Consider the following 24,855-nt stretch of genomic DNA (forward strand, 5'->3'; position numbering starts at 1 on the left):
CAAAACTAACAAACAAAATAATAACCTCTTCATCTTTGAATTCAGGTGTTTTCACTTGCTGGTATATAAAATCAAACACCTATTCATGCAGCCTCTCTGACTAACATTTAAAAAATAATGGGTAATTCTTGTGGGTTCATTTAATTCTAGTATGGTAGTGTTATCGCATGTGGTTCCCAAATTTTGGGAACCACATGTGTTGTTCATGTGTTATGGGGTATTTATTGTGTTGTTCACAGGTGGACAGAAATCCAGCAGTGCTGCTTTAAATCAAGCTGGCATGTTATCTAAATCAGATTTTGAGCAAATTTTGACACAAAAAAAATCTATATGATGCTGCAAAATATAACAGAGCCTTATTTTATTATGTAAAAATAACCCTTATAATCAATCTTTTACCACAAGTGACTATTATTATTTGTATTATTATTATTATTATTATTATTATTATTATTGTTATTACTAGTAGTAGTAATAAGAAGAAGATTAATAATACTATGGGTTTACTAACTTTCACTTCCACCTTTCTAATAATTATCAAAGCCACTAGAAGACGTGATAATGACACTACGGGTGTGTAAAAATGGCCTATGTTGGCTTGTGATTTCCTGTTCTGTTTAGTTTTTTCCCTAAAGGTGACCATATCTGGCTGAGATGCAGTTTTAGGTGTGGCTTGCAAGTTTTCTTAGCACGCTGCACCTTCAGTCAATATGGGTGGATTGCACAGACATAGACACCTTCTAATTAACTGTAAGTAACATAACAGTAAAATATTACAATTTCATTTATCCAACCTGGAACACAGACCTCTTTGGCTAGCTGTCGAGGCAGTTAATTATAATTAACCACACAACTTGTCATGCTATTTGTCAGGCAATTGCATTTAAAATGTTTGAAATCGCCACCAACACTGCAAACGCAGGCAGTTCAATTCAGTGCCTCCAATAAGCTCAGGTCATTTTTAAAAAAAGACTTAGCAGTCTAGTCACTTGGAGTGGCTACATTCCTTACTTTAAACCTTTTACTAACTAAATAGATGCGTCAGCGAATAAATACCCTATTGTCTAGCTATGGAGAATACTGTTTTTGTACTATAAGCATGTTTTATTTCTACTGTAAAGTCCCAGTCACAAAGGCCTAGAGACTGGTTGGAGACCCCTGGTAACCAGTGGTCTATAGGGGAAATGCATTATTCATTATGTATTCATTTTGCCAACCACCTAATAGTTATTTAGCAGATGCTGGAGGTTATACAGATTTGGGGTTTCCAGGGGGGTCATCATCCGAAATCTAGGTCTGTGCAGCTGGGTCTTGAAGGTGAGCTTTCTAACATCGGGGTCTGTGAGGACTGACTGACTTTTTGAGCCAGCCTCAAGTGGCTTAGATGAGCTGTATGCACAAGTGTCCTATGGAGTCAGTTTTTGTAAATGGGCAGCTATGACTGCTTTGTTAAACAAGGTTAAAACCTAAAAACTGAACCTCAAGCAAGATCCCTGGAGCGTTATGTGTTTATAAATTTAAAAACCACAAACAAAAGAGCTGCTAAATTGACCTTGAGTATTAAAAACACTTTCAAACATCTCCCCACTGTGGCTGTTTGGACTGCAAACATTTCCCAGTGTAGCTTTAACTGTATATAAACAACAAGGGTCAGAGTTAAAAGACTTGTGGACACTGGTGCTGAGTGAGAGGGGCCTTCCACTGAGCTGTGAGGCAGTTTATTCTGAAGGCACTTCAGTCAAATGATATGCCTCTCGCTCCTCTCTCTGCCACCTCCTCCCTCCTCTTGCAACTAGTGCGTTTTTGTCTCTCTGTCCAAGTGTTTACTCAGGATGGGGCTTTTTTTTTTTCCAGCTCTATCTCTTCCATCCAAATCCTCCAACTTACAAAACCTTCTTTTATCACCACACAAAGGCAGCTATGTACTTCTTTGTGTCATGCTTGTTACCCCGTCTCACTCGTGTTCTGGCACTCTGTAGACCGCCCCTGCTTCATCATTCTCCCCACATCCCTCCACTCCTCCTCCAGGCTGCAATAATGTGTCTAAGTGCAGCTCGGTATGGCTGTGAATGGGGACCCTTTTCAATACCACCTGCCATTTATCTAACCCTCGGCTGGTTACAGGTGCAGGAGAGAGGCGTAGCTCTGAGCCCAGATGCTTGTGATGGCTGGGAGACCTGGATCCCTGCTGGGCCTCCAAAACAACTTTTATGTGGTTCAATTTCACGTACAGTGATGGAAAGAGTACGCCTGTTGTGTTGATGACACCGTACGCATGTGTTTGATGAGGTGCCAGATACCAGCGTCTTTGCAGAAAGGTGAGCTTTAAAGATGGTAGGACAGTTTTATGTCTTTGTATGAGTTTCAGGTAAAATCTTGATAGCTTTTATTTCAGGTTCAGCATTAAATATTTAAACATTTTCTAGTTTCTAGTGTTTTTATATGTATGTTTATGACATCAAAGCTTTCATTTCAGCATGATCAGTATTTTCATTTTTGTGAAACAACAAAAATGGAAGCACAATAACCCGTGATTCCCAGAATTGTGCAGAAATTTAGTCTAAAAATGTTTTATTTATTTTACACCCATCTATCCATCAGGCCTAATGTAAGTCTGTATGTTCTGCTGCAGCCAAAGACACACCAATGGAGATTATGGGGTATTTATTGTGATTTTGTCTTTCTGGCAAGAGACATTTACTTGCACAAGGCAGCAGAGTGGTCTGATTTATCAGTAATGCTTTTGTCACAGCTGTGATCCATAACAGCAGATAATCTGTGCTGAGGATGGAGTGAAACTGCCTCAAACTCAAATTCTGAGCTGGGAACTGATATTCAGAAATATTTTTCTCATTCTGACGGGTCAGTCTGTCCATACAGGCAACCAGTCATCTATCTAGACTCTTAGTTGGTTCATGAAGTTACACAGTAGATTTTTTTTTTTTTTTTAGATTTTTACTTATCAAGATTTTTTTCTTCCTGCCCCAGGGACACTGTGACATTATTAAAAGTGATTACATCTGGAAGTGTGGCCTCACATGCCAGCAAGGCTCAGCTAAAAAACCCTGATTTTTTTTTCATTAGCAGATAAATAAAATCTGTGCTCGGTTCATGTCATTCTAAAGATCCAGAAATAACTCTGGCTTGATTTTAAACACATAAGCATGCATTATCTTTTTTTTGAATGAGGATATGTGATGGTATTTGCAAGCTCTAATTCATTTTGTTGATGCCCGAAGGCAAATAATAGAAGCCACAAACAACATACATTTATTTATTTATAAATCTGGCCGGCTAAAGCCAGAGGGAATGAAAGCTCCTTTTCAGTGGTGCCCTGCTTTGTATCAGTATGTGCAAGAATGATGAAAGGTAAGGTTATTCTAAACATTGCATTCTTTACAAGACTGAGTAAACCGAGCACACAAGGTCTTGTTTTTGTCCTCTTTTCTTTCTTTCTTCCTGTTGATATTTGACACAGAAAGAGACTAATGTATTTCATGGGTTGGAAACTCTACTTATGTTTGTGTTTCCAGCATTTGGAGGGGGTGTTATAAAAATTTCAAACAGCATCCCTTTACCAGTATATTGATGTAATGCGTTGGGAACAGAGATCCTTGCAGAAAACCTCCTGTGCCTGCAGAGGGCAGCTGAAACCACAGGAGTTTTTCTTCGCCCCTCTGCCTGGAAGGGATTTGCAGTCATGATGAGACAGCACTGAAACTCGCTGTTCTACATTATAAGCATCTACTTAATGTTTGCACTGCTGAAAAATGAAAGCGCCTGTGATTCACAATGCAATGTCAGGAGATTGTAGTTTTCACCTCTCATCACTGGGTCCAAATCATAGATCATAGATAGTCTAAATCATAGATCACTTTTTGATACATTACCAAACTGAAAAAGGGGAAAGCAAGAAAGGAAGCTTAATGTGTTTGGAATCAGTGACCTTTACTGTACTGTATGGCATGCAACCAATATGGATAAAATGAATTCAGTGTCTTTGTGTAATGCATTTTAATCTCTGTGTAGTGTTACTAACGACTAATGTTGCTACAAGACGTGATTTATAGCAGCCCTGTGCAGAGCAGTTCTGTGACTTCAGCAAAGTAATAATAGAAAAGTAGAGTCCGTCCAGCATATAAAGGTCACTGTAGTTCAGAGAAGCTACAACTTAAATTAAGCAAAATGTGCATGAACCTTCACTTAATTTCTTCTTTAGCCTTATTACAGAAAGCAGTGTAGGATCACTGTCTGTCAGCTGAGCAGCAGTTAGTGGTTAAAGTTAGTGGCTTGAACCGCTCCCTTCAAAATAAAGGTTTATCTGGTGGAAGATGGGGTTTGCTATGGTTTCAGCGTATTTGACTACAAATAAATTAGTAACTACAAAATTTCATTTATAGTTACATTATCTGGATTTGTGTGACTATGTTTTTGGGTAGTTAGATTTTCAATATGCTGATGAATTTTACTGTATAAAATAAAATCAAAGTTACCCCCCTTTCTTCTAGTTTCTACTAATGACAATTTGTGAACTATGAAGTTATTTTATTTCTTTTTACTTAATGAAAATCGAAAATGGAGACTTTGAATACGTGTTTCCCTGTCATTACACAGAGCAAAGTGCTTTGTGTGTGTATGTTGTGGAAGTGTAGTTTCAAGCACTATATTTTTAAATTATTTTTAAAAATCTGGATATGATCTGCTGTCAGTACTGAGTGTTGGGAAATGCATGACAGTTGTACTGAAAAATAAAAATAAATATACAATTATGTTGCTAGTTACAATAATTGCCATGTAAGTGACAGAATTCCCAAATAATCTGACCCATCATAGGACCAATAAATGTTGTAGTACTTCCAACCATTCCATTAGAAAAATGTACGGTGGCCCTGCATTGGGCCATACAAACAAATTTTAGCTTCTAAGTTTAAAAATTCATTCAGACACATGGCAGAGTGATGCCAAACCATTATCGTTTGTTTGTGTGTTTGTATTTAAGACGATGTCTCCCAGAGCAGGCGGTGTCAGACACACTGGAAACCACTGGATGCAGTCATCCTTCAAATCATTTGCATGCATTACTGTTACTAAACGCATTACTATTCCTGTTGTTCTGTTACTGCACAGTAATGTAAATGTCTTGAAAGTTTAAACTGCTTTTTTTTTGGATCTATTCAAAGTTTTGGTAAGGCTGCAATTAAGAAAAAATGTTAGAAGTATTTTTTATTTGCATTGTGAGCGTAAAGTCAAAATTTTGAAAGTGAAATTGAAAATATATGTAAAAAATAAAGTAAGTTTAAAGAATAAGATCAGCTCCCAAAGTTGTCACTCTGTAGTGTGATTAAATAATTTTTAAGCACAAGGCATTTTTCAGGGGCAGCTGTGCACTAACTGCCCCTAATTTGACTTAATAACGGTAACATTTCAACTGTATTCTTGGAATAGTTCCTTGATTCTCTTAATATTTGAGTTTTAGTCTTGTAATTTCAGCTTTAATTCTGAAAAAATTACTGTTTCATCTGGATGTAACTTTGCACTTATATTCCGACATTCTGACTTTATTCTCAATGCAATGTTTCAGCTCCACCCATATGTTTTATTTTCATAGCTATCACAATTTCAACTTTATTCTCAAAATAAAAATGAAAAGTCCTTCTCATATATTCCTTTCTTATTTATGACACAGACTTTCACGTAGTTTTCATTTTCAAGTTTTTCCAAGTAACTTTGAATGTGTTTTTATTCAGTGATTTAGTTATTAGTTCGGTGGTATGAGGTCCATGACACCTTGGTCCTAGTAGCCTGCAGGGGTCGTGTTCTTTTATTATGAAAAGCACAGACGGGATGTTAATCTGATCTTTCCAGCTTCCTCCGTTTTTTCATTTCGACTCTGGGGAGCGACCACGATACTTTTTGAAAAACCCGGACAGTGACCGTTTCACAATATTAGTTCCCTCTCGAAGTAATTTTTGGGAAATCACTAAAGTTACTCAAGCCCCCCTCACGAGTTTACACTGACTTCCTCTTGTCTGAAAGTCTACTCCATGAAAAACAAACCACTGAGCTTTTAATAGTCCTCGTGCAGACTCCTCCCCATTGAGTTGTCCTGGGAAACACTAACAACTCTGAGAAAGTCAGTCTTGTTCCTTGAAGAGGACACTTTTGGTCTGAAAACCTGATCGCTGCGCAACTTTTCACTCTTTTTTTAAACATCCAAATACTGCGAGTTCACCAACAGGAGGATTATTATGTGTTCAGAACATTATTTTTCATCTTCTTCACGCTGAGCTTCAACTGCTGAAGGTAAGAGGACTCCTTTACAATGTAAACCCGTTATCAGCTGTACTATGAATGGAGCCCGGCGTGGCTTTGTACGTATCAGGGTTGTTTTACATTGAGAGAAGTTGTTAAATGGCTGCTGGGTGGGTTTGTTAACGTGTTGCTTGGTGGCCATGACATCTTAGAGCCTGTGGGGCCAAAAGCTGGAGCTTCTCACGTTTCTGCTAGCTTTAAAACGGCGAAGACCAACATAGACGTGTAAAATGATACTGTACAAAAGAAGCTAAAGTTTAGGAGGTAAAGAAGAAATGCATGTGACTTATGCAAGTATGCTTATATCACCACACCGAAAGCTCTCATACTAGCATTAAATGTTGTGCTCATTAGATAATAGTATTTAGGATTTTATTATGTAAGGATCCCTATTATTCTTTATACGTTAACTCTACTAAAGTAGCTTTGCATGATTTCACCTAACCCTTATCTTATACTAGGCCCCTCATTTCCACCACCCAGCTCGCTGACCTTCTTTTACCATGATTTCAGTCTGTTTTGTACTTTGTGCAGTGTATAACCCCCACCAAGGGAATTTTAAACCAAATTTTCCTGGTGTTTGGGCTTGGTTAGAAAAGTCCTCAGGTGTATGTAGTTTAAATAGATCAAGTCATAAAATAGTCAAAGAGTAACTTTGCATGATTCAGAGTTCAAAGTAATCATTATTTATCTCATACTGGGCCTCAGTGTAGCTCTTTAGTTCGTGCGTTTCCAGAAAAGAAGCTGTTTTAGCTTCTTCTCCAAGTTTTTTGTGATTGGCTGTCTGTTGCAAACAAAGTCTGAAAGCAGGTGGGTGGGTCTGCTACCTGCTTGAGTTATTTAAAAAAAATTAAGATATATCTCTCATCTCTTGCATCTGAGATGAATATTTTAAAGAGATCCCTTCTTGTTGACATGATACAGTTTTAAGGGTAGAAAAAACTGTCAGAAACCAGGCATTTAGAGCTTTTTTGGCACATAGAGATTACTTGAATATACGTGCCGTGTTTAAAATAAGCATCCACCAATGTGCCACACTAATACCACACAGCATGGTGGTAAGCACTGTTGCCTCATAGAAGAAGATTCTGAGTTTGTATCCATCATCTAGTGACCATCTTCTCCTCATGGGTTCTCTTTGGGTACTCTGGCTTCCTCCGACAGTCCAAAAACCTGCTAGTGAGGTTAGTTCAATTGGTGATTCTACACTGCCAAAAGGTGTGAATGTGAGTAAAAATGGTTGTCTGTATCTCTATTTTAGTACAGTGACAGAATGGCAACCTGTTCAGGGTGTAACCTGGCTCTTGCCCGTTTGCAGCTTGGCTAAGTAGCATGTCCCACTGCAACCCTGAACTGGATAAGTGGAATAAGATAATAAGGTGAACTAGGAAAAGTATCATAGATCCAGTTAAAATGAGATAAGGAAATTAAGAACTAAACCAGCAATATCAATTATTATTGTCTTACACAGATTTATCAGTAGTTGTTAAATGGTTATTTGATATGTGATAATAAGAAAACGAATATATATATATGTATGTGTATATATATGTGTGTGTTTGTGTGTGTGTGCGGGAATGATGCGAAATGATGTCATTACATAGTTTGTTTAGCATAGCATATTCTCCATTGTTTACAATAATCTCAGCACTGTCGTAAAAAAGGAAGGTGAGCGTGAGTAGCCATTCTCTGGTTCAAAGTACCATAGAGGAGAACGACCTGATTGCTTCGAGCTGATAGGAGGCCAATCGTAAGCACCTGGATGAATGTGTGTCATGAAAAATGAAGGTAGCTCTGGTAAGGTCTATCTATGTGCAAATGTAAAAAGAATCCGAAATGGATACATCCTCAACAGTGATGTCATAGTTGGTTCTCAAGAAAAGGCCTGAAATTTAATTTAATAATCAGCTATATTTACTATGTCATTCTGAGAGAAATAAAATTGATTTGTCTGATTACTTATTTTCACATGATTGACCTTTACCACTCTTATGGATTTAACGAGGAACACTCAGATTACCCAGTTGTTATCGGGGTTTTTTATTTGCTCAAAGTTGGGCTTTTGGGGTGATTACACCTGTTTTGTCTGTTTATTAAATTAAATGAATTTAATTTAAAATTAAATCAAAATGTAAATTAAATTATGTTAATTATTAAATTAACAAAATTATCTTTAACCAAAAATAAATCAACCGGTTTCATAAAAAAAATTGTTGGAAGGCCAAAACCTCTTTGGCACCATTTTTCTTTTGTTTTTTGTATGAAGCTGAAACCCTGGTAACTGTCAATAATTATACTGACTCTACACCTAATAAACCCCCCACAGAGCACAATAACAAATTAAAGTCATTGTTGGGTTGGGCAGATACTTAAAATCTTTTCAGGGCTATTCTTTTCCTCATTAAGGAAGCCTACTTGCAAGAGCTGATTTTACTTCCTGGTTTGTTGGGAAGGTCTGCACACATGTAAGCAAAAGCAGTGGCCTACTAATTCACTTACACCCGCTTGACCTCACCCATTTGAACATGTTCAAAGGACCAGGCACCAAGACATGGCTGCTTTCTGGGTTCCCATGTTGTAACACACCCATAGCTTTGCTCTGAAGTCACAACACGAGCCTCATCTTCTTCGCTTCCTGGTTAATTTGACTTTATCCCACTTGCCTGGGTAAAAGCAGTGAAGCCGATCAGTGGCTTGTTTAAAGAGAATCTTCTTATTCTCTTAAAAAGAGTCGGGTGCTAAATGTTTTACATTTTTCCAGTGTCTTTGAGGATTATCTCTGGCCTCAACATCAACACTAATCTGACAAGTGATTCTACGCTTTCTTAATACTCACGCTAACACCCAGTCTATAATAATGTTGGATCCTTGGATTCCACACTAGTGTTTCGTATTTAAATAAGCCCTAGTTTAATGGCAAGAGTAAAAGTGAGAACAGGTGACAGCGCTCACGTTTGTTGTCACTCCTTCATAGTGGAGTGACCCTGGTAATCTGACTTGTTTACAGAGATTTCCTGCTGTCATTGTTGACTTGGTAGAACTGGCTCTGTTATCTATCAAGCAGCCCACTTATCTATTTTTCTATCGCTCCATGCATGCCTTTGACTGTGCAAGTGTCCTGTAAAAATGAGTCAGCGCCAATGAATGTAGGCCAAGTATTCATCACCCCCATATTATATTCTTTGACCCAGAGTGAAAGAAGGAAATGGACCTGTTACGACTTCCTTCTTGAAACCTCTTACAAAGTGGGTGTGTCACATTTGCAGTATTGCTTCACCTAGTTGATATGAACTTTTATGTTGCAAAAGGAAATTTCCAAGTTGATAAATATGGAGCAAATATATTGTAGAGATGTGAGATTGCAGTGCCTTAATTATTAGTACTTCGACAGCGAGTACAGAATAGCTTTATAAAGACTTAGAATCAGCCCTTCAAACTCACCTAGTTCATTAACTTTACACTTCTATACTTCAAATGTGCTTTGTACTTGTGTATTGTATCAATGTGTTTGAATAATGTTAAACTGTTTTCTCAGTGTTTGAGCAGTTGCTTATCCTGTCAGGTGTTGGTCAAAGAAGTTTTCAGTTGCAGTAATTCAAAATCATCCAAATTTTCACGACTGTTTGTGAATTTAATGGGAACCTGTTCATTTTCACCTTCCATATTGGTCTTTTTGAGGACACTGCTAGATAAGCTTTGTATGTTTTGCCATTTAAAATAATCCTTATTTCACTAATATTGGGCCTTGGTGTGGCCTTAGTTCTTCCACTGTATGAAGTAAGCCCTTGCGGCCTCTCTCCTTTTAAGGGCACCCTCCCTTTAAACTAGCTTTGAACAGCAGGTCAGTTTAGCTTTATGCACACATCCAGAGCTTTTTGACTGAAATGACTGGTAAGGATATTTGCTCTTATACATATTTGCTGTCATACAACTCTAAGAGTAGGAAAAAAACTATCTGAAACTGGGCGTTGAGTGGAGTATGAAGCCTGAGCATTACTTTGACAGTTTCTTCATTATTTGAAACTTTGGGCATAATTTTAATGGGCATCTATAAATTTAAGAGAAAGCATAATAAGTCTCATTTAATATTTTACAAACATGTTTATTCACTTTCCTTTGAAGATTTAGATGTGAAGATGAGTGTGAAATTCAAAACACTAACTTGAGATTTGCAAACCAGAATGAAATGTTAATATCGTCATTTTGTTAGAGTAGCACTTACTGGATATGTTGTCTTTTAAAAATGGTCTCAAACCATGTATTATATCCATCTTCAGATGATGGTATTAACAAGCATGACAGAAAGTAAGTGCAACAGTAAACCGAGCTGCAGCTGAGCTCTTTCACTGCCAACACATTTTAAAAACCAGTAAACATCATTCCACATTTTTTTTTCCGTAAGACACAAGCTATCGGGAGAGGACTGTGCAACTTTTCCACTAAACAAAAGCTTATTAGTCTGCTCTCTGCGTCTTTCCCTGTAAAATTCAGGCTAATTTCTTAGGACGTCCTAGTTAGCGATATATGTTTTGCTCCGTTATGAGAGACAAATGAAAGAGGAGTTGGCCTCCCATTTTGAGTACTGTAAATTTCCATGAGGATCCTGCTGGCTCCAAGCAGAACCCCATCAATTTCTCAACTTTACAAACCCCCTAATTTAATGATGATGGAGGATACGCACAGTGTGGGCCTTGTAATTACACTGTATTTGCTATAGAATGGAAGCATAAGAGGAAGTCTTACAGGTACTAGTTCATCATGTAGTGCTGTCTCAGGGATAAGTTTTGGTATGCCTGGGAGGGCGACTGCTGAATTCCCCACTGATATTCACAATAAAGCCTTGACTTAGTTTTTGTTAAGGCTGGAATCGCTGGAATCCTCTCAGCACGCCAAACAGCAGCCGCACTCATTGTTCCAAAACAGCAGCTATTTCCACAGCTTGTCCAAACTTTGTGCCCTGGAGGAGAGTTTATTTTCTCCTGGAAATTATTGAGCACGCTTTGATGTTAATTGTTAATGTGCCTATGTTGATATCAAAATTTGACATCATGAAAAGTACCAGCTTTGTGACAAAATGCTAACTTTGATTTCTTAAAGTTTGCTTATGATGAATTATTTACAACCCTCTCTCTGTTACCAACATGTGCAGCAGGATTTTATAATCCTGTAAACAAGTATAACCGTAGCAGTTTCTCCATTTGCATGCATTCTGCTAAACCCTCTGTTATTTACTTGTGTTTGATCAGATTAGCTCTTTTTAATGACACAGATGTCAGATAATTTAAATCACCTCGAGAATTGGTTAGAATAGCCTTTTATTAAAAACCTAATAATAAATATAACTCTGGGAATTTCTTTATTGAACAGAAATAAGCCTTTGTGTGCCAACACAACGGGAAGACAAAAAGAACAAACAGAAGACAACATACAAAAACTGGATTGCCTGGATGGATGAGGAACAAACCAGCTTGAATATTTACTAGCGGATTTAAAGTCATCTGGAGGAGGTCTTGTGTTTACATAGTGAAATCTGATTTCAGTATGCAGGTGATGTTTGGGAGCCGTACTTGTGAAACAAAGGTGTGTGAGATAGTCAAAAGGTTATGATGATCCTCAACTTCTGCTAATTTACTTGATTTACTTATACTAGCTAACTGATTATAAAGCCTGCCAGGATACAAACCAACTAACATCACTGTTAGTTGACTTCTGACCAGAAGTCATGAGATATATCACTACAACACTTCTTTCTGAATGTTGGTCCACTGCTTTTTTTCTACCTCACAGTTAACATGTAGAAGAATACATTGCAGCAGTTTCCTTTATTTGTAAGGTGTTACATGTGTTTTATTCTGAAAGTTCTGTCGCTGCTAAACCAGACCTGTGCCGTGTCTCCTTGGTGCTACTGTCGCACTGGAGAAAACGATAATTGAAGACTGAGGCACAACCAAAATTATTGACTGTGTTCAATAAACTTGTGATCTTGTTTCCTTTGAAGTACTTGATTCGAAAACAGGGAACAGGTCTGCGACCACTCACGCTCAGTCGCCGTCTTCAAAGTGACTTTGGTGCATCAAGATGGAGATAAAGTGGCAATAAGATGAAGTCTTAGTCAGCTATTGATTTGCAGTTGAATGGGATCAAATTGGCAATTACATGCAATCTGTTGACTGTAATATGGTGATAAATGATGAATATGTGAAAATTAGAAGTCTGACATGGAAATTCACATGTACTACATAGACTTACATAGGTTTGAAAACATAAATTCGCTTGGCAAACGTGCTTTTATATAGGAACGTAACCAGAATGCAGTCATTCTCGTCTCAAGCAGGTTGCCATCGTATGATTGACTAGCTAATTGGCAGATTAGCTAATAGACCCTGTGCACGAGAAAATGCTAACTTCCTGGTTTGAGACCGGATGTAGGGTTGTACATTTCCGGTAGCTTTACTTTGCGGTCAATCGCTACTGCGAAGATATACTCCAAAATCATGTCCAAAACTTGAAAACGGAAAGATCGCGTTAAGTTACAAAGAGCAGAAGGTGGGAACACTCACCACTGTTGTGTCATAAAAAATCTAATGATCAATTTTGACGTTTAAAGAGTTTAGATCGCTCAGTTGTTTACATCACTCAACACAAGCAGAACTGCATTACAGAATCAGAAGACACATCGTCCACATTCAGAAGCACATCTCTGTATAGTGACTGGTCTTATGATTTAAACAGGCAAATGTTCAGCATTCAAACTACAGGTGAAGAATAGTCAAACCAGATGTTTCCCCCGTTATGTTGATATCAGCTAGTCAAGTACACACCTACACAGCATGTTAACAAACCGTGAAAAAAAGCCACACAAAAAATGAATGATTGCTGGTAAGGGTTTCTATACATTAGTATTTACGAAAGGTATGTTGTGACTTACCTTCAAAATTACAGTGGTCCCTCGCTATAACGCGGTTCACCTTTCACCTCGCTGTTTTGCAGATTTTTTAGTGCAAGTTTGCATGCTTTTTTTTTTTTTTTTACATCACATTGTGTCCTGCGTCCTGATCGCTGCAGACGATCTCCTCCGTGCCGTCTCTCCTGTACAGTACAGAATCGCTGCATCGATCGCTAGCAGTGTGACTGAAGTGCAGTACTGTATGTCGACGATGTTGACAAAACATTTTGCACCGTCAAAAAATAAAATTGGCTACTTGATTTCACCTATCGCCGGTTATTTTTAGAACATAACACCCGCGATAAACGAGGGACCGCTGTTTACAGATACTGAGAAATATAAAATTTGAATCCCTTTTGCTCTGAGGCACGGGGGAAAAAATATCGACAAGTGGATGAACATCATTTACAGATATATTGGGTAAATGCCCAAGACATCTATAGAAATGTAAATCGCCGCTTGATTCATTCATTTGCTTAACTTGTTTTGGACCATAAACAAGGCGTGAATAGGACACCGGAAACAAAGCTCCCCACAGGAGTTTCCGCACCGGAAGTAGCATATGCTAACGTGCACATAGTCTGTTCAGTGTTGTTGCACAGTCCTGTCATCCTTCTGTAAGTGGACTTGAGTTTTAGGGCCAGTCCAATCAGAGCTGGTTCATGTGTCCTTCAAGCGGCAGCCATCCAGGCTGACAAATGAAGCCAGCGAAAAAAACAAAACAAATAACTTTAGCCTCTCTTATTCCCTACTTTATACCAGTTGTGCTTGGAGTGAACTGTCTTTATAATGCCATTCATCTGGAAGCTTCAGTTAGGAGTGTCGACTCTTGTTGGAGAGGCGTCATGACAGAGGTGGCCATCATGTCTGCTAGCTACCTCACCTCCACCAAGTGTAGTCACTAAACTGGGTATTTCAGCAGTGTTTGCTGTTTGTAAAAAAAAAAAAAAGATATAGCCCAGCCCTAATAGATGGTGTCTGTACCTAGAAAATAAAAATACACTTTAGCTGAATTGGGCTGCAGCTAATGATTATTTTTGTTTTTGAATTGGTTGTTCAAATGTTCAACAGTGAAAGCTTCCCCAAATTTTCTGTATTTTTTTTAAACGATTGAAGAACTAAATATTCTTATATGTGAGAACCTGGAACCAAATCAAACTAAATCAAATTTTTTGACTTGTTTTGAACCAAACTTAGCAGATAAATCAAGTCATAAACACTTGCACACTTCATTTATAAATGTGACTGCAGGACTTTTAATGTACCAAGCCATTTTTCCCATTGATTACTTCTGATTACTTTTCCACCAGATGAAATCTATTTACAGTTTACTTACTATCTATCCTTTTTCTGGTTCAATACCAGGATATACATTAATTTATAAAAATCATCACAACATTTAAGTGATCTGAATACCCAAACATGTTGCCATAAGTAGAACCTGTGTATCTGCACATGCTCAAAACTGCAGCATTGCTAAAAAAAAAGAGTACGCTTGCAGTTATGCCACTGCAGTTACGGCATACACCTGACCTGTAGCCTGTTGGCTCCGCCTGTGCCCTGTGACATCAGGGCTTTGATCAGCCTACTGTCTGTGTTAGCACAAAGCCATATTTAGCTCAGTGTAATCAGTGTGGTGAGAGCTTGCATGCCTACTGAGAATAGCTGCCTAGTATAAACACACCTGCTCTCTCTGATGGACTTAAAATTAATTTAATGATCACCTGAAGGAGTCTGCTCACAGCCGGTGTCGTCAAATAAACTGTGGGTAAGGTTTCCATTGATGCCTTCATGTGCGTCTTAGTTGGCTGAGACAAAAGCTTTGAAAGTTGATTCTCAGTGTGATGTGACAGAATTATAAGAGCAATTCAACAAGCAGCTTTTATGTTGTAGGCGGTGATGACGACTAAATAAAAGCATTGCCATGTGTGAAGCTGCACACTGAATTTGCAGGTAGTCTTTCTCGTGTTTGTTTTGATGCAATTCCCTGGGGCAAAGTCTGACTGTGATGCACCTAGCAATGTCTGCCTCACTGATAATGCATTCAATAACAACTAATATGACCGTTGTTAAAGTTGTAATTGGGCTCTCCTCATGGGAATTTACATATTTATCTCAGCACTCGTTTCCTTGAAAGCCATTTTTAAAGCTGCAAATTAATACATTCTATAGGGCATCATTAAACTGGTAGGAATACTGTGAAAGATGTGCTTTGAGATAGAATACCGAAGCTTCACTTCTTTATTTTCCAAAATCTTCCTGTAAATGGTGAAAACAGGGTTCTGACGGCTTTCTCATTCACATTATTGTTCTAAATGGTTTACTCTTCAGTTTCTGTTTTAGTTGTCTCCTAGTTTGATCACATGGCAGGCATGATCCGTTTTGGGGTGGATGTCATTTATTTCTCATAATGCAACTTAAAAGTGTCTTGTGTAGAAACTTGCATGCCCCACTGGGAATTCAGTTCCCCAAACAAACTGCAGTAGCTGTAGATTCCTATTTTAAAACCATTTCTAAAGAAGTGGTGAAAAGGTTGACAGCTACTTGTTATCTGAATTGTGGAACTCACCGAAATGATCCAAGAGAGGTCAGGAGTGTAAACACACACAAACACATGCATAATTGGGAGCAATTTAGAGGGTCTGATTGACAGAACTTGCATGTCTTAACTTGACTGAGAGAGTACCAAACCTTAGGTTCAAGCCAATACTGTCTAATGCTAACACTAACCAAAAAGCTGCTGTCCTATCAAAGAATTAAGTATTTACATACATTAATTTCACATGTAACTTTGGTACTTTATGTAGCAGTTACCTAACAATGTGCATCAGTCTCGCAGTAGACGTAATATTAATCTGATCATGCCTGCTGGGAAGCTGGGGTTAGCGTTGCTCAGGATTCTCTTGGCTAAACCTCTTACCTCCCAAATGAGACTAACCAGCACTTTCCTTTTCTAAAACTTTGCTGTCTCCCCATATTTCTGTGTGCTTTTTGCCCTATGTTTTGTACTTCGTAGTAGTTTGTTTTGTAACTAACACTGTGGTCCCATGAAATGTCAGATGATCATTTTGAGAGATTTTGTGCAATGCTCACCCATCGCTCTGGCAGTGAATGGATTGTGCAGCTGAATTTATTGCATAAAAGCTTTCTTGTTCATTTTCAATAGATTTTTTTTTATGTAGTCCTGACAGAATTAAAACTTCCTAATAAATATAAATCATCTAGGTGTCAGGGAAGAATCGAATAGCTAGGGTTTTCCATCGTGTGGAAACAGAAGGGAAAGGATGGGTTTAAACCTAAGGAGGAGAGTTGGTGAAGGCCTGGGTCCTGATTACAGGCTGGCCCCCAGTGTGCCTCACAATAAGATAATGCTATCTGGGCTCACAGGTATTTGGTTTCAGTGGAGAGGGTAATAACTGTCACCACGCACTGAGGAGACCTTTCATCCCCTGGCCTTGTGTTGTCAGCCAGCATTTGTGTGCTGTCTCTGCACAGAGGCAGCTTTTGTGAGGCAGGGTGAGGTCGCGTCACCACCGCGGTCTCATATCTGTTCATAGAGACAATAGCCCGGTTTGATTAAATCAAACAGCCATGACTACCTAAGTGGTAGTCAACATGGTGTGTCGAAGTAACTGTGGTGGGCTTGTTGAGGAGGTGACGTAGCCCTGACTAATTTAGCTGTGCTTCAGAGGAGCAGGGCTGATAGTGAACCGTAAAAAGAACCAGACAAGGGCGCAGCGTAAAGCAGGTGCTCTCTCTCAGCAATGGTCATGCTGTAGTAGTAGGTCAGTAACTAGCGGTTAACCAGGGAGAGAGAATGTGAGAGGTTAAACAAACCTCTGGGTTAAACATCAAACCCAGCTGAGCCATACGGCGCTTTAATCCTCCTCCAATGTGGCACAGCTCTACTCATGCAGCAAACTCTCAACGGGCCCAAATGTTCCAGTGAATTCTTCATGAATTTGACTGATATCATCGTCTAGAGTTTTAGAGGCCTTGTGAGTCAGATATTGTTCATGTTTGGAATGAAACATTTATTTGGACAAACTGCTTGAACTCCTTCAGCCTTAAAAGGCCTAGTATTTAAACAGCAACTTTAACATGTAAACTCTGATTCAATATTCATTCAGAGCACGTTCATTTCTAAGTCTTAACAAAGCGTTTGACGTGGGGATCAAGAACATTTAATGCCTGTGTTTCGTGAGACTTTAAAACCAGCCTGAAAGCTGTCTCCCTGGCACTCTTGTATGCCATTTGGTGGAGGTTTTCTTTCAAAGCCTCTTACTGTACCTTGAGGCCTTATGCTGAAGCAAGCGTGACCTGAGCTGTGAACCTGTAAACTTTCTCCTGGTGTCAGTTATCTTAGTTTGCCTCGCAAAAATCCCAAGTATCACATACCTGAACTGATGACTTGGTGGTGCTAGTTTCATTCATTATGCAAATGTACTGTTTATAAGGTTGGGGAAACCTGCATTCAGCTGAGAACGAAGAAGTCACTTGGATGAGTGACGAAACGTTTCTCCCCACTGAGAACGCTACGTCCAGATGAACAGAATCAGCCTTTTGGGATTTACTTACCTGGATGATTTAGCATGCATCAAGACAAAAATCCCAAGTACATGCTTTTAAGGGATGGTTTCTGTGTTTTAAAACTATATATCTATCTATCTCTCTCTATATATATATAATATATATTTGTGTGTGTGTGTGTTTGTGTGTTTAAAGCAAAAAACACCAAAAGGGCAGAAAGGATAAAGTATCCAGGCCAGGTTGTCCTCATCTCCTTTGTATTATAGGTGAGGCACAAACTCATTTTTGCCCCTCCCTGAGACTTTTCTATGTTGTCATCATGGAACCTGGGTGTTGGGTGACACCTCAGGTCTATATTGGGCTTCTGTCCCTCTTTACGAGTACCTCCATGTCCTTGATGGCAGCTCCCTCTGCACAGCCATATTCAAAAAGCTGTGTGAAGAAGCAGCCGCAGGTAACTATTGCCCCTATAACAAGGATCCTCATTGACATTCTTCAAGTTAATTAATGGCCAATGGGAGGTTTTTTGGCCTAGAAAGGCTGCAGTATGAAGCTTTAAGGCTATTAAATGCTAATGCAAAGCTATACATGTCTGTCATGTCCAGTGGTCTGACCTGTTTTCTGCACCAGAGTGTGCATGTTGGTGTTTTGGGATTAGTATCCAGGAAAGGTTTGTTGTGTCTTTTGCATTTTGTAACATCACAGGTAAAGATACAGACTCAGGAAGAGGCCAATACAACCAAATTTGATCTGCTTAATGACATTTGTTAAACGAGGCAGCATTTGCTAAATATTTAGAAATTGGTGGTTTTAAGAGGCAAACTGCTTCTCTTCAAGCCTGCTGGCTTTGATGATGCTTTAAATGTTGACCATAATTCTTTAAAACTCACTACAATTAAAAACATATTAATAAAATCTCATACAGACTTTTTTGTCCGGTGCATACAGCAGCACTGTAAACATGTTCTGAACTTTATGTCTAATTCAGTTTTATGAATAAGATTATAGGTCACTAAACTGAGGCGGGATAATAACTCTGTAAATGATGAGCAGTGCTTCTCTGAGAATGGGCACGTAGATCATACTTGTGGGGTGGGGCTAGGTCACGCCTTAGGATAATCCATGAAACCATAATGTCTTTATTTCCTGAAGCGTTTTGTTTTTGAAATGCTCTGCCAGTGTTGATACAGCCTTTGGGCGATATATTCTTGCAGTCCTACAGGAATTCTCAGAGAGAGATGGAAAAGATTGTATTTATGATTGCATTTAGCTCTACTTTAGACCCTCGTATTTGATAAGGTGCAACTTTTATTTCAAAGATAAACTCTCTCTGTTTTTGGTTTTATGCCTCACTTTTAACACTTTTATTTCCTGTTGGCAAGTATTTGGTCAGTTTTTGTAGACAACTTACCCTTACATGCAAACTACAGGTAACCATAGTGATCTGCTAGTGATAAAAGTAATTACAATGAGATTGTTGGTGTAGCACTGTCAGTAATCATTCAGTCAGTGAGGAATACATATTTTTGCCTAGTGGGGTCACCAACATTCCCTAGGCCTGTGTCACTGGGCCTTTACATGTTTTTACATGTTCATCCAATCAATAGTAATCTCAGGCATTTTGAAACAAAAAAATCCTTTAAAAATCTTGAACCACAGCAGAGTTCATCACTAAAATGAAGAAATGTAAAGATTAAAAATCTAAAGGTTGCACATACATGCATGCTTGTTTCTACTTTGATCCAGGACCAACTAAAGCACAATAAAAAGTAGCATGTTATAATTTCTTCCACATATTCTTAACACTACCCCAGCTGACCACTGCATTATGTAGATGTGTCTACAAAGCTTTGCATAGCACCTGTTGACTATCAACATAATGCCACTCCAGGTTAGAGTACACAGTAAAACCAAGAGAAATAAAAAAGAATACCTCTTGATTATTTCAGAATTTAAATTTCGGTTTGGTTTGTGTAGTTCTACTCTTTGTTATTCTAGGTTTTTTAACATGTGTCAGAATGCATCTCAATAACTAGACACTATAACAACTTCCTTCTCTGTCGGAAGCTCTTCTGGGATACTGAGTCATGATTGTTTGAGCCAGATGTAGTGGATGTGATGATGCAGGCCGGGTGGGGGATGTCCAAAGATGACATTAAAACTAAACTAGTCATTTTGTGACATTTACCTTCTTTGGCTACATTTTTTCCTCAGGGAGAATCACTTGTAATGGCAGCCCCGTAAGAATGAGGCTCTTTAATCAGCTAATAAACAGTCATTATGTGTCTTGTGCACATGGCTGTGCTGGGGAATCCTCAGCTGATTATCGGGAAGGGTGTAGGAGACTGTCCGATTAATGAGTTGGGAAGCTAATCCTATTCATCCTCCCATTCACTCTGCAGTCACATGGCTATTATGGCTTATTTTGATAGCCATGGGATCAGCGGAAGCCATAACAGGTCCATTCAGCACCCCTGACTCGTCACATCGCTGCCCCGATAACAGCGTTCAGGGGCTTTTGTCTCTTGATTCATTGGTCCATTTGTGACGGCTGTGCACTTGAACGTGGCTCATGCCCTGCCTCTGTGCGGCCTTTCAGCTACAGAGGGGGAAAAAAAAATCTGTTTTAGTAGCAATTCAAAGGCAGTTTCTGCTGTAAAAGAGACTCTTAAGCAGCTTGGCCAAAGGCTGGCTGCACCCAGTGCTTTAGGTGGAGTTAATGGGTTGTGTCATCTCTATAAGCAGGTGTCGGGTGGCCATAGGGCAAGCTTAGGGGATGTCATTTCTCAAGGTTCTTCTGTTACCAGAGAAAGGGTTTGCTTTATAAACTATTTTTTCCCTGAGTTTTCTTTCACTGGATATTTTCTTTTTCTTTTGTAGTATGATTTGGTGCAGTTTTGAGTCAACTATTTTTTCTGAATATCTGATTGCACAGGCAAAATAAAGTTTTGTTTAGGCTAATTTCTGTCTAAATGAAGCAAAGCTCTAACTTAATATTTACTCTCGCTTAGTTTCACACTTGGAAATGACACAGTTGTTCTTGTTGTTTTTTTTAATCTAATTAAAACAATGTCAAGCAGTGTTTGTTTTGTCAGGTTTTAGCATTATTAAGGATGAAATCTGTATGTGCACTCTGTAACTTGACCCAGAACTCCAGGTATTATTCGCAGCAGCATACTGTCTTGCTGCAGTAAATTGCCTGGAACTTGTTTACCTCTCAGCAGCCTTATGCGATGCAGAAATCAATGCATTCAGTGTGAACCTTTTTTGTAATTTCCTGCACCAGAAATGACCCACAGATGTAGCTATTTAAGAAGTCCCCTGTGTTCTCTCTCTGAATGACTGTTGCTGGCCAAGAGGAACTGTTAGACCAGATGAACTGTCACACCCACTATATTGTATGACCACGAGGTCAGCAGAAGAAAGCAGATCAATGGCAATCTGATGAACTGATACCAGACATGCATTCAGTAATATTTTTATACTTTATTACATTTAATCAAGTGACTCCCTATCCTCCCTGTGAAAGGGCCTCCTGGGGTCATAAATACATAGAGAATTGTTAGTTCATTGTTTTGCTTTGATTTACTGTTATTGTCTGAATCCCACCTCTATTAAGACCCCTGGAAAAAAAGGAGAGAGTGGACAAAGCTCAGTGAAACCTGGTTGTTCCTGGATCTGTAGCACAAAATGTCAAATAAGAGCCAAAGTAAACTGGTGCTAGATAAAGGTGCAAATATTTTCTCAGGAGTTTGTCAAGATACCAAACAGTTGTGATAAGGTGGATAAAGGATATTGCCTGTGCAGATGATGTGATCTGAAATTTGTATCACAGTTTTTCCTTTGCATCAATACTGTATTCTGTTATGGTATTTAAACATTAAATGGATACCTCACTCTGAAGACATTTTAAAATTAATTTTGAACTCTTTTGTGTTTTCTTTGTGAAAAGAAACCAAATCATGAGGAAAACCTACAGGTTTTTCAAACTCATCAACTGATGTTCATCAGAGTAAGCAAACTATAGGTGTGAAAATGCAATAAGGCTTCAGGTCTGTCAGTGAGGATAGTAGTCCCTGTGTTTGTGAGGGGCAGCCCATCAGGAAGAAGCTGTCTTAAGGTGAAAGGAGCTAAAACAGCTTGTTTCAGTGGGTGGTCATCTGAATGTCATCTGACATACCAGAAATACATAAGCCATGCAATGGATATTAACTCTGATCTAGTATTTCTTCAGTGTGGTGTTGTTACTCTACCTCTAGAAAAAAATGGGTACTTTTTATACTTAAAGTACTGAGTTTAGCTACGACTTTAAACATAGTAACTAACCAGTGGAGTGTAGCCTGTCTGCTAAACGCAGGTTTGTTACCATCTGTTTATTCTGTAAGCCCCTGGCAGGCTATGCTTCCATCAACCTGTTCAGAATTTGTTTAATCTTTCCTCTTGGTGTTTTGTCTTGAGATATAAATACAGGCAAACTGACCCAGTGTTTATAAACCATTAGTTTTAAGGCCCAGCCTTTACTGTCCTTCAGGGCAGATCATGTTATCCAAAAGTCCTTAAAGGTGAACGCTTTTGTTAATAAAGGTAATCAGTGGGAGGGACAGTCATTTAACAGTTTATTTAAAACCTAAGTGTGTGCGTGCCTGAGTGTGTGTGTTTCTCAAAGTAATGACAGTATTGTAAATCTGTTATGGCAGAGTATGACAGCATATCTCCCACCTTTGGTCTGGTGACAGGTAACTTGATTTTGGGAAATTATTTACAAACATGCTAACCAACAAGTATTGGTTAGTTGCATTAACTAGTGGATTTGTGTTTCTCTGTGTGTGCTGCCTGTTAGTCATGAAGTTGAAGTTAGTTGCCGTGACAAAATGAAAAATCACCCAAGAGGAAGTTCTGGAGGTCTGGTGTAATATTAAAGGCCCCTCCATGAACCCCAGGCAGACGGTGGAGCAATTACATCCTGAGATGATGCAGTAGATCTTTGTCAATTTCCTTTTATTTGGTATGCACAGCTCTACATTATATCAGGAATAAAGAACTCAAAAACAGAAGTGACCAGAGTATGGAATGAGGTGGATGGCCACATCACTACCCAGCGTTTAGCTTGGCTTTTTTTTTTTTTAAAGGGAAATGGCCAAAGTCCATTTAGATAGTGTGTTTCAAGTGTGCTTAACTTTTAAGCGCTTACTCACTTATTTTATTTTCTCTCTTAACTAAATATTTGTAAGCTTGAACTGTTTTACTATTTTACTGCTGCTTAATGCACTCTCGCTCTAAACAGACAAACAGCCACTTATTCTGTTTGTTGTTGAGATCTGTAGATGTTAAAGATTCATTTAAAACAAAACAAGAGCCCAACAAGAGCTTTTTCTCGGAAAAGAACATTTACCATAACTGGCTGGCAAATTCGGGGTGTCACAAGGACTTTTGGCCCCCTTAATGAATTTGAAGAAGTGAGCAAAATAAGCTGCTGTGTGCAGCTGCCAGGTGTGAAGGAGTCGCAAATGTAAAGCACGGCACAGCTGATAAAGGGCACACAAACCTGCTTGTGGATGAGTAAGTGTTTTCATGTCTGTCCTCAGTAGTGAAAAATGTGAATGTAGCACAGCCTCTACTTCCAACCAAATATTGTTGTGTTGTGCACTGAGTTAAGTTAGTGGTCACTTAGATATCACATTAGCAAAATAACAAGGACCCAGTGGCTGCACAAGTCAATAAAGCTGTCAGTCTGCCCTGTTGAAATGTCCTTGAGTAAAGACTCCTACCCATGTCTTGCCTGGAGTAGTTATAAAAAGAGCACTAGAAGATGACAAATGTTCCAAATATCAAAATATAAAAGAATCAGTGGGACTGTTGAGGACGTTACGTGAGAGTCTTATCAGTCAAAGTTGTGCATGTGGTGAGTGAGGAAGCTGGTCTCTGGCCCAGTGCACTTAAGGCAAGAGGATTAGGCTCCAGAGTATTATTAGAGCTACTGATTATCCCCTTACCTGATCTGCCTAATTCTAGTTCAAGCCTATTTATTTAGCAGAAAAAGTGGAAAAATGTTTGGTTTGGGCTACAGAAAGTGAATTGGTCTCGCTGCACTTGAGTGCTCTGTTGAGTCCAGCATAGACTCCTTTGGAGTTCTCTGCTGAACTCATTAGGTCTTGGCCTTTTTTGACACTGCCTCCCCCACTGTGGGGTTCATGTGATTAATGCACTGCTGACCACTGCAGGCCAGCAGCAAGGACTTGTTTTAGTACCAAAGAACAGCAAACAAAAGAGAAATTTTTCTCTGCAAATAACCAAGGAGACTGGTCTCAAAAGCAACCAGTCCCTTGACTCGTTGATGAACACAAGCAGCCCAATATCTCCATAAGAAAGTTCAACACAAAGGTTTCCAATCCATTCATCCTCAAGTCTAAAGCTGTTATGCATTTGTTTGGATGTAATTACACACCCACTGCCTCTGACCTTGTGCCCAGAGAAAGGCTTTGAGGCCCGCGTCCTCGAGTGGGAGTGAGGAATCAAATGTGAACATAAGCTGATAAATCCTGCTAACTGATCATACAAATCCTTGTAAAAAACTAAAAGTCAAAATATATTGGTGGTTTACTTTTCTTGCTTTATTTTTATTTTTTTTGTGAGGGACTAATCAGTGATAAGAGGAGGCAGGAACCCACGTGTGATCCAGTGTGCGTCTGTTCTGTACTCATGCACTCTTAACCTCCCGCCGAGTATTGGGACAACCGCCAGAGTCAAGCTTAACTGCCACCTTGTCCACAGCAATGTTCTGAAGAGCTGCTGTACATGCTTCCTGTTCATAGTTTTTACGGTGTATTATTATTCCAGTATCCAGACTATTTCAGTTAGCAAGCAGCAGCAGGATAGAGTAGTCCCAGTGGCAGTTTGCTAGCATTTTCCAAAGTACTGAAAAATATGTATAGGGTTTAATGTTCTAGCTACGAGGGTCTTTTCTGCATAAAGTAATTTTTGACACCCCAAAGAGATTTTAACCAAATAAATAAATAAATAAATAACCAGCACTGGAATTAAGTTATTTTTTAGCCTGTTTTCAAAAT

The 24,855-nt window shown here is 38.9% G+C and overlaps 1 protein-coding gene across 6 annotated transcripts in view; it reads left to right on the forward strand.

Annotated features, from left to right (window-relative positions):
* The first annotated feature begins 2,260 nt into the window (after window positions 1-2,260).
* The window catches only part of LOC100697740 (A-kinase anchor protein 13), a 124,662-nt gene continuing 102,067 nt past the window's right edge, over window positions 2,261-24,855 (forward strand). For 2 of the 6 annotated variants that reach the window (XM_025907818.1, XM_025907823.1), the window contains exon 1: window positions 2,261-2,318. In XM_025907818.1, coding sequence (XP_025763603.1) covers window positions 2,276-2,318 — 43 coding nt within the window. In that variant the 5' untranslated portion in view covers window positions 2,261-2,275. Of the gene's footprint in view, window positions 2,319-5,873; window positions 6,304-14,871; window positions 15,027-23,328; window positions 23,348-24,855 lie in introns of those variants that run through there. The other 4 variants (XM_005447695.4, XM_019360750.2, XM_025907832.1 and 1 more) reach the window with 4 other exon arrangements.

Source organism: Oreochromis niloticus, linkage group LG1, assembly GCF_001858045.2.
Source record: "Oreochromis niloticus isolate F11D_XX linkage group LG1, O_niloticus_UMD_NMBU, whole genome shotgun sequence".
Lineage (NCBI taxonomy): Eukaryota > Metazoa > Chordata > Actinopteri > Cichliformes > Cichlidae > Oreochromis > Oreochromis niloticus.